Consider the following 13,311-nt stretch of genomic DNA (forward strand, 5'->3'; position numbering starts at 1 on the left):
GACAGCCAGAGTGTATGTTTGAAGCAAGAGCGCACAATGCAAATACAACAACAATGAGCTGTTTACCACTTCCTCTCTCGGCTGGAGAAGAGTGTGTGTGTGTGGTGTGTGTGTGTGTGGGGGTCACTCAGTACTCTTGGCTCATTGCAGCGGTGGTAATGGTGGTCTTACCTCCGTTTCATTCATCCCTCCCTTTCTTTGCAGCCTTTTTTATTTTGCTCTCCATGCCGTCTCCTGCATATTTATTTGTTGTTTTTTTTGTTTTTCTTCTGAAAGTTTCACTTCCTGCACTGCTCTCTCTCTCTCTTGCACACACATACACACAGAGCAAGAGAGAGAGAGAGAGAGAATGGGTCACAGAGAGTTTATTGATTTCTGCGGTGATTTTTAAATCCTCAGAAATGATGTTCAAGAATCTCATTTATCCATTCATTCATTGTTTACTGCATTGAATATTTAATTAACTGAGCTGCTTACCAGTCTCTCACGACACACCACAATTACTTTGTTACATAATCTTAGTAAACATTGTTACATTGTTTTTACAACTGATAAAAGATTTGTGATGTGTGTGTTGTACTTTAGTCCTTAGCGTGACGCCGAGACGCCGAACAAAAGCCTGGGTTGAATCACCAAGTTTGAGTCCACTGAGAGCTGAAATTAAAAAAAAATAAAAAATTAAATTAATAAATTAATTAAAAAAAAAAATGTCCTCAATAAACACAAATGATATAATTGTGACTATTTCAACAAGTTTAAATACTGAGTTAACACTACAACCAAATTACAAATAAAATGTATGAACTTTTTCACTTTGATTTTGAATTTATTTGGTATTGGCAACATTAGATGTGCTTGAACCACAGTGATACCTGTGAATATTTATAAAAATGGCAAAAAAAAACAAAAACAGATGCAATTACACTCAAGAGAGGAGGAACCGCTTAGCTCAGGAAGTATCGTATTTAGCCAACAGGTGGCAGCAGACAACAGGGTGTATAAGGGTGTGTGTGTGTGTGTACAAATTTCCCAGAAACCCTCAGGGATCTCAGCTCTTCATTGTCACCATGACTCACCTGAAAAAAACACATGAATTTGACAGTCATTTCAACAACAAACGATGACACACATCTAAACACATATGACAAAGACAAATAAGAGTGATACGGGTCAATGGGAGACAACAAAAGCCACAGAAACAAATATGTTGTAATTATTCTGTAATTATTATTTACCAGCAGCCGACATCACTTAAAGGTCACTTAAATATCTTAGGTTCCACCTCGGCGACATCTCACTTCTTGTGGACATTTTTTCAAAGTCATGAAAAGTTCACTGATGTTCCAGATCAGACCTGAAAAAAACAAAAAAACATAGACCTTCTGTGCAGTCAGGAGATCAGGTGGTGCAACAAACAAAGAGATGACCCAGTTTGTTTCCTCCATTAGGTTGAGATTACTGTTACCTGATACTGTATTTAATATTGTTCCAGCTATTATCTGTAACCACTTTACCCAGACAAGTTTCCTGCCAACATATAGAGACAAACAACCATGCATAAAGTGGGCAGTTTTATAAGGGGAAGAAAATGTGCACATGTGTAAATTGTGAAAAATGAAAAACAAACAATATAGCTCCACCTTTATAAATCCATCAAATCCGTTATTCATTAAGTTAAAGTTTTTAATATTTTACAACCTGGTTGATTACACTGTCCTGCAAATCAAGGCTCATGTATATGTGTGTGGTTATGGTTTCTCTCCCTAAAGTAGTATTTTGTGAAAGAGGAGCAGATGCTACAAGGTTCTCTTCATTTACTTCAGAAAATAGTATATATATATTCATATTTATGTTCACTCGTTTTATTTATGAATGAAATAAAAATATCCCGTATGTCTTAACCGCCTTTAGCCACACACATTTCATTCTTGTATATGCAGATACATATGCACTACACTTCAGTAGCACATACCTGATATACAGCATTATATGTATGTAATAATATACAAGACATTTAATACAAGTGAGAACAGAGTAAATAAAACTAATAAAAAGGACTAAATAAAATCAAATGAGGTATGTTTTAATTACGGGATTGTTTTTATTTCTTGGGTTGTAGTTTTTATTTACATGGCTGTTGTTTTTATATGAAGCAGAAGGGTTTCTGTTATTGTTATTATTATTATTACATATTTCACTTAATTAAGGCATGAAATGTACAAAATAAGGTAAACAAAATAAAGACATACTACAGATGATAAAAAATAAGGCAGATAAATAAGCATTCCATAGTTTATAGATGTTTTTAATTGGACCTTGCAGGCGTTTGAGTCCAGGTGCGGGCAAATCTCATTTGTCTATATGCATAACTAAAGTACATTCCTTGCCTTGAGCTAGAGCAGCAGGTTTATGCCTGTGTGGCAGTGACAACTGTGAAAATTTAAATTGGCTGTTACCTAACACTGAGTAACCAGAACACTGACTGCACTGTGTCGCTGCTACTGCAGGTATTAAAGAAACACACACACACACACACACACGCCATGCACACAGGGATCCATACATGTCTGTGCATTCACCTCAAAAGTGTTATTTTAACTCCATTAATGTTTCCCTCTGCATGTTGATCTTTGAAGTTTGAATGAACCCTGTGACCTCTCATCGAGTACGAGTTACTTTATGAATTCCAGCAGAAAAAGTGTCACATTTCACTGTAATTCACTGTGAACATAAATGTACAATAAGTCCAGATATTTACAACTGCTTCCATGAGCACTTTCTGAAAGCCTATTGTGACTTGTCCACAAGTACAGAATAAAACATGTGAGTGTTGTGTTTCCACATCAACATTTCTGGAAAGAAAACTAAACTAAACTAAACTAAACTAGGCAAACCTGTTGCCAGGAGGAGCAGGTGTACAGTGTAGAGCTGACAGAGTTAATAAGCATTGTGTGAACTCACATTGACAGTGGTTTGAATGGAGCAGAATTTATTTATTTAAAAGTTACGCACAACAACTTTGGCATTTTCATTCATAGCCGTCTCTAGTGTTTACAGAAAATGTTAAAAAATGGTTCAAAATGAAGAGAAAGCAACAATAACTCAAATAACCACATATCTACACCTACATACAGTACTACCAACCGACATACCTACTGTCTATCGTTCTATCTATCTAAACAAGTGCACACACACATATATATATATGATTTCAAATCAAAACACAAAACAAAGTTCCTCGTGGACTAACACACGATGGCATAAGTCTCGTGCCAGAAGATTGCATCAGCACCCGGCTCAACACGACAGCGGTGAGGACGTGATGGTGTGTGCTGCTGCCTTCCAGTGCTGTCGGAATTTCTACTGACGTGTGGTCACTTATAATATAATATACTGCATAATGGAAATACAAATAATTATTTTATATTGAGACATCGTCCAAATATTATTATTTTTTTAAATATACAGACCGACCTGCCTACCTAGCTATCTACTGTACCTGCCTGCCTATCTACTACAGACCCTACCAACCATTTATTTGTGTTGTTATACCTTATATACCTTATATACATTAGATATAATTAAGTTTATATTTATAAATTATTAATAACCAATAGATTGGATTACAAATCGTAAAAATACACATATATTTATTGGGTTTTTTTAAATATTTACACGTATTAGGCCTTTTTTTGGAGAAAGCTCGTGAACGCATCAAGGGCGGTAGAGGCTCAACGTAATCCAACACGCCTACGCTTCATCCAATCAGAGCCTGGGAAGCCCTGTGACGCACAAAAAGAGGCGGGGCCAGTGGGTTTTTTTATAGGCGGATAGTGGGTGTGGGGGTTTTAACTGGTTTCTCCATCAGTGGGGAAAAAAATCCGCATTAACTCCCTCACGCTCATTTTTCCACGGGACATCCAGCGAACGGTGACCGTCTCATCATGTTCTACGCACCCGAGTTCGTGTCTGGGTGAGTTTAAAGTACATTTCTTCTTTTTTAAGTATGTTATCCTGACATTCGAAGTATAAAACCCACACATATAATCTGTAATTTCGTCATAAAAGAGCTAATTCACTCACCGGCTTCCATTCATCGCTTATTGATTGGTTAATGTGGCTACACTTTAAACAATATATATACTTTCAAGAAGCCGTAATTATTTTGTTTACATGTTTAAAGTCGCGCGCCCTGTGGATGCTGCGTGTTTGAGACGAGGTGGCGTATTTGTTTACTGTTTTAGTAAATACAAAATAAACAAACAAAACGCGCTCTTCTGTTTAGCAGTTATTGTTTAATAAAACGTAGGCTAGTAAAAGCCGCGAAATATTAGCCACTCGTGGGGTGGAAAAACCCCCGCTTGGCAGCATGTGCGTCCCGCTGTCTCGTCACGTCCACACATCAGTCCCCACCCACCGTCAAGTTCTCCGCGCGCACACAAGAGGCAAATTCATTCACCGAGTGATGTTATTATGAGTCAGTGCGAGACTTCACGCTCAGCTGCAGCAACCGTCAGAGCCATGGGAATGAATAAATGAATGAATGATTATGTTGGAGCCGGTTACTGAGTAACAGATTAACAAGTTTGCAAACATTGAATCATCAACATTGAAACTTAGAAAAATGTCAAAGTAGCAGGTCATATGGGATTGTCAAGAAATTTGAGTTTATTTGGGCCAGAAAAACAGTGTGAACCAGTATTAATGCAGCCAGTGCCTGCCCAAGACTTTATGGGGACGTAAAATAAACTTTTTTATTACCCCTCTCAAAATAGCCAGTGTTTGACTATTATTCATTATGTTTATGACACTTTTCCACGGCTCGGCACGGATCGGCTCGATATATAGTACCTCCTCAACGTGGACAGAGTCGCCATAGCACAGCGGCACAGCTTCTTTTATATGCGACACAAACAAATCAGTTAGTTTACGTGTAATAAATCATTAGAATCAGTTAATCAGTGACTGTATCTGTCTGGCACACATTTAGTATCAGCTCAGCTGGTTTGGAACCTCTAAAAAAAAGTACCAGGAACTATTGCTAATGGAAAAGCAAAAAAAAGAAAACAAGTAGCGTCCAGCCGTGCTGAGCCATGCTACAACTGAACAGTGGAAAAGCGACATTACATTCACAGTTTAATTGAGCTTAGTCCAACTACCTGCCTGTGGCCTGTGGCCATTAAGCTGTACAATTCCTCTGTATGATAAATAGGCTTATACTTCCTCTGTATATATTGTTAATATGGGGGGAGGGGGAAGTACAAGTTGTGAAGTATATTCTGGAAATGTTTAACTCTGTAAATGTATTCTTATTTTAATAGTATTCTTTAATTTTGTAATTTTACTCTTATGTTTACTCCTACTTCTTCTTATAGTTTGTAATTTTGTAATTTCCAAAAAAATTGCTGTTACAACATTCGTTACCTTTGTACACTGGAGCGCTGTGACGAAAGAATTTCCCGCAAGGGATTAATAAAGTATTTTCTATTCTATTCTATTCTATTCTATTCTAAGACAACTAAGGCAATCGGACAACGTGCCGAGTATACATGTGGAGGAGAAAATCTAATTATTAGCCGTGTCACAGAAAAACATACAGTGAACAGTGACGGTGAGATGGATGGTGCTGTGTAATTCAGTATTTCTATTTCAAATACAATTCCCCCCCAGCTATGGACTTATACCCTGTTCCCACTGATCAAAACAACTGTTTGATCCCAAGTTTGTGAAATGTAACCAGGTGCTTGTGTTTGTTTGTGGTGGCGAAATAGCACAGAGGAAGCACATCAAGGTCTCATGCTTCATCTCCTTTACGTGATTGCATTACATGATAAAGCCATTCAAACCTCCTCATGTGACACACACACACAAACACACATGGCATTCTGTTGTGTGTGTGTAACTACTAGTATTATTTGGAAAAATATGCATGTTATCGGAACAGGAAAACAGGAAATTCCTTCTTTTTGTTCAACCAGATATGTGTGGTTGCTCGCTGCTTGTGGATACAAGAAGAGGAAATGAGGAAGTTGTGTTTTTAAAATTGTCACACTAGTTCAAATTCAAATTCAATTGAAATGGCTCTGACAGCAGTCATAAATAAGAACACAGCAACAAGCAAGTGTGTGCAAACTTGTAATCTATAAGAGAAGTAAGTCAGGGGGATAATTATCGCATTAAAAAAAACTTATATAACTTATAAAACTTATATACTATATAGTGATAATGATAGTAAAAGTAAGAAAAAGCCACACAGCCCATGTCTTGAAGATGAACTGCCTCACAGCCTCTGATCCAGGCCTTGTTTTAAAAAAATCTTTGTTTTTCTGACTCTCTCAGTGACAGCTATGACGAGTGTCGCGCCGCAGCTGATTGGCTGCTCGCCAACACACAAGTCCGGCCGACTGTGGGAATTGTGTGCGGATCAGGTCTGGGGGGATTGGCTGAGATACTCAAGGACCCAGAGATCTTCAAGTACAGTCAAATCCCCAACTTCCCCCAAAGCACAGGTACGTGCAGCCCAGAGTTCTTACAGCTGTTAATCCCTGTGTGTGTGTGTGCATGCTTGTGAGTTATAGCTAGCTGCACTGAGTGTCTAACAACGAGGGTGTGGTGTGTGTGTGTTACAGTGCATGGTCATGCCGGCCAGCTGGTGTTTGGAACACTGAAAGGGAAGCCGTGTGTGTGCATGCAGGGCAGGTTCCACCTGTACGAGGGTTACCCCATCCAGAAGGTGAGCAGAGTTTGAGAGCTTTCATCAGTCAGTAACATCGAGGCCACAGCTAATTACACAGTTATTCTGGGATGCACAACTAAAAAAACAATGACACCGCAACTCGGCTATCAGCTGTGCACAGAAAGCTCAGTTGATTGTTTCCTTCAGATTCACCTCGTCAACAGTCTCGTCAACTTCTTCCTTCGCTTTGTTTAGTATCTGGCTCTTTTGTGACGTCACATATCTCACGGGTGAAACACTACAGGGCAGACTGGGCATGACCAATAACATCTAGCTGCCCCCTGTGGCTGGTCCCTTCTCAAGATGACTGCTTATGCACACTAATGGCGCTTTTCCACTAACAGTTCTAGCACGATTCGGCTCGTCGATTCGTTTTTTTTTGCTTTTCCATCAGTGACAGTACCTGGTACTTTTTTTAGTAGCTGCTCTGACGAGGTTCCGAGCTGAGTCGATACTAAAATAGAAATATATTTTATATATAAATATAATATATCTCATAGACTGATCTTTTTAATTTACTGATTGGAATGATTCAGTACAGCGAGAAGAGCTCTGCTTTGTTCGTCACTAGTTTGTGTCGCGTATTAAACCACGTGGCAGCAGCAGTGGCAGGACGACCCCGCACACATTGAGGATGTATTATAGTGATGGAAAACGACGTACCTGATACCAAACATACTAGAGTCGTGCCGAGCTGAGTAGTGCTAGAACTGCATAGTGCAAAAGTGAACGAGGCTTTAGTGTAGACACACAGTTGTATCTATCTATCTATCAATCTATCCCTGCATCGTCTAAACCAGGGGTGTCAAACACCCGCCAGAGGGTCCAATCCTGCCCACAGGATGAATTTGTTAAAATTTCACACTAATCTAAACGTAATGTCAAATGTTCCAGATACCCGTGACTAAATGTTTGTGCCTTTATAGATCCACTGTGCTGTGTAAATAGTAAATTTAGGCATGATATTGTTGAAATTGCACTTATATTTCTCAAGAAATTTCAGGTTTTGTAAAATGATCCTTCATTAAATGTAAAACAAAGGAGTTCTTGTTGTTCATAGGTTATTATTCTATTATTTAGCTATTTTTACTGGTCCGGCCCCCTTGAGATCAAATTGTGCTGTATGTGGCCCCTGAACAAAAATGAGTTTGACCCCCCTGGTCTAAACCATGTGAGAGGGAGGCTACACCATGGACATATCGCACCCATTCAATTCAGTCTCCAGTTGAACACAAACCTGCATGTGTTTGGGCTGTCATAGTAAAAACTCACACACACACACCACATACATGAAGAACATGTCAAGTCCACACAGCAAGATTCCAAAGATACACGTCCCCCAATAAAAAGGCTAAAGTGAACGTACCTGGTGCTCTCACAGATCACGCTGCCCATGCGCGTCTTCAAGCTGTTGGGTGTGGAGACAATGATCCTGACCAACGCGGCCGGAGGCCTCAACCAGGACTACAAAGTGGGAGACGTCATGATCATCAAAGACCACATCAACATGCCGGGCTTCGCTGGATCCAACCCCCTGGTTGGACCCAATGATGAAAGGTGGGTAGCAGAGATGCATGATGGGCTGCACATAGACAGATTTTTTTAAACGCAACACCATGTCACTTTGACGGGAAACAGGATTAAAGCAGACGTGTGATGACTTCTCAGTGTTTTTAACTGCCCTCTGTTTGAGTCACTGACTATTATTAAGCTGCGTCCACACTGCTACGTTTTTAAAACCATGCAAACAACCGTAAAGAATAGTTTCAAGACGATATATTCCTCCAAAGAGTCAGTACAGTATGAAATATCGCGATATTTTTAGTGTATTAATATTATACATGGAGTCACAACTGTGTTGAACCAACCAGGAAGCAGGCAACTGTATTAGTGTTTCCAAACATGTGTTTTTTAGGCCGTCGCCACAGTAGAGGATCCACATATTTGATTTGGCAGAGATTTTTTACTGAGCCATTTATATGAGCTTGGGACCGGCACTAGGAGTAGATACTGGATGTGGCCCTGGGGTCAATATAGAGTGTCCAATTAACAAGGAGTAGTGGGGATTTGTTCAAGTTCCCAATGGGAATTAAAAATGCAGAATTTTAAGTGGGGGAAAAAAGTAATAAGGTGTTTTTTTTAATGCTCAAAATAAGGTGAAATTCTTTGCTCCAGAGTGTCAGACAGTCGTGATACACAGGGAGTTTTTAAAAAAGGATCTTGGTTCATCAAGTAGTGTGTTGTATATTTGTCCAGTAAGCACACAGTTGGCTTCACTGTGCATTAGCTCTGTGGTACACATCTGTCCCTCCCCCCACATGCAGTGAAATATGTGCATTTTTCGCCGTCTCCTGCACCAAACTCTGGCCTTGAATCATCCGATGCTGGTGCCCACAAAAGCGGCCGTTGTTCCTTGAGGAGAGAAATTAAAAACAGCCACACTGACACAGTGCCTCGTCTCAGAGAAGGTCAATTCATATAAGTAATGTTTATATAGTGTAAAATGTCTATTTGCTAAGTTGCTTTCCCCTCAGAGGGCGTAGTGATTTGAAAGAAATTTCAAAGCATCATTTGTTGGAATGCATTGACAAATGCACCCAGCACAGTGTCGTGTTGTGACACTGTGTGTTGCATTAACGCTGCCGAGTATTTACTGTGTGGATTCTTACTGTTGTCTGAAGTTGAATTATCACCGTCCTCCTCCTCCTCCTCCTCCCTTCAGGTTTGGCCTTCGCTTCCCCTGTATGTCCGACGCCTATGACCGCGAGCTGTGTCAGATGGCACACGATGTGGCGGAAGAGCTGCACTTTGGCGACTTCGTGCGCGAGGGCGTGTACGTCGTCCTCGGAGGCCCCTCCTTCGAAACCATCGCCGAGTGTCGCATGCTGCACACGCTGGGCGCTGACGCTGTTGGTGAGTTTTTAAATGATAATAGTGATTGTGAGAGGGGATAGTGATGTCATTCTTAGGCGTCGTCACCCTTGTACTTCCCCTCACCACTAAAATATTACATCAACAGTGTGGCATAACACTGGATAAAACCACTGGGTAAAAACATAACTTTGGACTTTTTTCCTTTTGTTAATTTTCAAAATTTTGTATTTTCATAATCAAGGTCCATGAAGGTACCATAAATGGTTCTTTGCCCGTCTGTGGTACAAAAAGAATAAATCCAAAAGGATTTTATATATATGTATATATATATATATATATATATATATATATATATATATATATATAGAACAGAGTTTCCCAATCCTGGTCCTGCATGGTTTAGATGTTTCCCTGTTCCAACACACCTGATTGATTTCATCAACTTTCCATCATCAGTCTTTGAGATTTTACCGTAGTTTTAGGAGAAGACTACTGAGCCTTCCGGAACTGCACTGAAGTCAAATCTCAATGCTTTCTGTGACATAGCTGGATCCCTGACGGCTGGCTTTTGTGAAATCGGTGCATGGTAACGCACAGTAACGCACAGTAACGCACAGTAACGCGCAGTAACGTGTTTTCGTTATATAAACTCTCCAACTATCCACCCCGTGTTAAAATCGACAGTTAAGACACAAAACAGTGGAAAAGTAAATCCCAACTCGTCCTTATCCACTAACATCTTTTGGGAAAATGCACAAAAACATAAACGTCATCATTCCACTTGTATCAGTTGTGTTAGTTCACTTCCTAAATGTAAAGATCAAAGGAGAGGATTATGCAGTACGGATGAACTGAAAAAAACCATGTCATTTTATATTTTATACATTATATATATATACATTATTTTATATTTATATCGTAAATGATCAAACATCCAAGTGAAAAAATGTTTTCTAAATGAACACAAACCCTGTCGTCAACTCCCCGACACTCACCGCGTCCCTCTCCGTCTCTGCAGGGATGAGCACGGTCCACGAGGTGATCGTCGCCCGCCACGCCGGCATGCGCTGCTTCGCCCTGTCGCTCATCAGCAACCGAGCCGTGATGGACTACGACAGCCAGGAGAGGGCCAACCACGAGGAGGTGCTGGAGACGGGCAAGCTGAGAGCCAAGCAGCTGGAGAAGCTGGTGTCCACCATGGTGGCTCGGCTGGAGCACAACAACAACTGAACCTGCGGCAGGCTTTCGCTGGCGTTATCCCGGCATTTCTGCAAGAAGACTTGTTTTAAAGTGTTTGTTTTGAAAGCAAAAAAAAAAGAAAACGTTATTGTGCTAAGCTGCTAGTTTCTAAGCAAAAGGTATATATATATACATATATATATATATATATATATATATTTAGTGTTGTAGTGAAGACGACCACACTAACCAAGACCAGGGCGGATACCTGTGCACTATATTTATATATTTAATATTGGCCGGGCTGTATTTTACACATCAGCAACAAAATCTACTTTTATTTATTGAGAATGAAAAGCAGCGCACTCTAATTATCAACGTACTAAGTCACCATTCCAATTGTCAGTTTTTGCTTTGTGTCACGTGAAAAATCACTACAAGCACTACAATACGACTTAAATTGTAACGTCACAAATCTTAAAATACTAGAACTGGTCCACTTTTTTCCAAACATTCCTCCATGAGAATAATTTTTGAGATTTACAGACGGATGATTCACTCAAGCGCTTAAATATGACCAAATTCCTGCAGGGACATTTTGTACTGTGTTATTACTGTATTTCGGTGAACTCTTCACTCACTGTTGTCTTAATAATGTTAAATATTTATTCTTTCATCTCTCTTACACTCCCTGGACCGTTAACACAAGAGGTGTTTTCCATTTTTTTTTTAAACACAGAGAACCAACGTAAGATCGCTGAACGATTGCGAGCAAAAAAAAAAACAAAGAAGGTGTAAAATATTATTGAATATTTAACTAAATGTATTTAAGTACGGTTTTATTTGTTTTTGTGATATTATAGCAATTGTTTGATGGACATGGTTGGAAAAAGGGATGATTGTGTTGTGTGGGATACTTACCAAAGTGTAGATTTGATTCAAATCCGAGTGACAGGGGCTGCTTGTGCTTTTAGAGTTACTTTAGAGGGAAAACTGCACAAACTGTGGATCTACTTTTACAATAAAAAAAGACTCAAATTGAAAACGTTTTCTTTTTCTTTGTGTGTCTCATTTTAAAGGGAAAGATCATGTGTGTGTTCTGTAGTCGAGTCCCTGATTTAAATCAAGCAGTTTACAAGTCAAGTCGTACGACTATAGAAGATGAAGAGATTTCCCAGATATTCCATTTGTATTTAAATACAATTTTAAATACAATTATTACTCATACAATGTAAGAACTGGAGAATTGTTTATGAAAAATATAAAATTAACATGAATAAAATGAATATAAATAAAAGTACACAGCCTAAAATACTGACATTAGGCCTACATTTCAAATATTAGGCTGAAAAACGTCTAAGAAATGTATAGATTTGTTTTAAATCCTGGCTTCAGAGCCACCAGACTCTAATGGCGTGTTTCCACTGGCTCGAATCGTTTTATAGGTTCCAAGCGCGCTGAGTAGACACTGCCTGCCGTCACAGGAAGAGACTGAAGAATGAAAGGAAGTACTGAACAAATATTTTAAATGAACTGATTCTAATGATTCAGTTACACTGAAAACAACTGCTTTACAAGTCACAAGTCACTCGTTTGTGTGCGTGCACGGCTGCATGAAACCGCGAGTGTAACATACCCAGAAACATGGTGGTTAAAAACATAATGTGCATGAAAATATCCCATCGTTTCAGGTGCTTTCAGAGAGACACTGCAGGCTGTAAACATGACAACATGAGCCGGAGACATTAGTTTACAAGTTTGCTGTCAGGAGGCTCAAATTCACCGCACTCAAACGACTGTGGGAGCTGCAGGTTTTGCCTGTGGCACCAGAGTAAAAAGGTCCGACAGCCTTGAGAATTTAAAGTGGTTGTTGCGTAACACATTCAGGTTTTAACGTAGGGAGAAGGGAGTGAAGTGTGTACAAAGTGTGAGCGAGCAACAATAAAATAATATGCATTGATTTAACCAGAGAATACGTTACATGCAAAGGAACATAAACATCACAGCACTAAATTCTGTTTTGCGCATGAATGAGTAAAAAAATCAGCAGTGGAGGCAGAAAAAAATCCAGCTTCCATTGTCCCTGATCTCCACTTCTCTATTTCAGGGCAACAATACAGTCCTGCTTTCTATAGATGCTTCAACAGAGAGGGCAGAAAATACAAGCTAGCAGGCCCAGCGACCTTACGACCTCTAGTGGCAGCAACGGCAAGGACATTTGACAAAACACAACATCGCCATCAGCAGCTTTAAGCGTTTTCATTTCTCATTGTCTTCTGCATTTACCAACACACACAGGCAGTGCCTTGCTCAGGTGCACCCCAGCCGTTTACATGTCCCAGGATTTGAACCAGTGATCCTCCAGTTACGAGCCTGAATCTCTTCTCCTGTGTCACGGGCTGCCATGATGTCATTAAGTGTCGTCTTCCGCTGCTTCAACGTTCTTGTGCGCTCTTTGATCGTAATCACGGATGGGAATCGGTATCGGTCAGCAACGATATCGGCCCGATACTGGTCAAAAT

At 39.8% G+C, this 13,311-nt stretch overlaps 1 protein-coding gene and 1 long non-coding RNA gene across 4 annotated transcripts; one reads left to right on the plus strand and one right to left on the minus strand.

The window, feature by feature from the left end:
• Window positions 1–284: 284 nt before the first annotated feature.
• On the minus strand, window positions 285–9,465 carry LOC122770442. Of its 3 annotated transcripts, none has more exons than XR_006360525.1 (5): window positions 9,406–9,465; window positions 8,103–8,318; window positions 1,236–1,354; window positions 581–654; window positions 285–305 (listed from the first exon to the last, which is right to left on the minus strand). It is a non-coding gene; the product is annotated as an uncharacterized LOC122770442 (long non-coding RNA). The 3 variants fall into 3 exon arrangements; XR_006360526.1 differs by lacking the exon at window positions 285–305 and adding an exon at window positions 924–1,076 and having other exon boundaries at window positions 330–654; XR_006360524.1 differs by lacking the exon at window positions 285–305 and having other exon boundaries at window positions 330–654.
• Window positions 3,838–11,834, plus strand: pnp5b (purine nucleoside phosphorylase 5b). The gene is made up of 6 exons (XM_044027289.1): window positions 3,838–3,973; window positions 6,340–6,509; window positions 6,630–6,733; window positions 8,118–8,293; window positions 9,459–9,649; window positions 10,629–11,834. Exons 1-6 carry the CDS (start codon window positions 3,945–3,947, stop codon window positions 10,838–10,840), a joined length of 882 nt encoding a protein of 293 aa, XP_043883224.1. The 5' UTR covers window positions 3,838–3,944; the 3' UTR covers window positions 10,841–11,834.
• Window positions 11,835–13,311: the final 1,477 nt, after the last annotated feature.

The sequence above is a fragment of the Solea senegalensis genome, linkage group LG1, assembly GCF_019176455.1.
Source record: "Solea senegalensis isolate Sse05_10M linkage group LG1, IFAPA_SoseM_1, whole genome shotgun sequence".
Taxonomy (NCBI): Eukaryota; Metazoa; Chordata; class Actinopteri; order Pleuronectiformes; family Soleidae; genus Solea; species Solea senegalensis.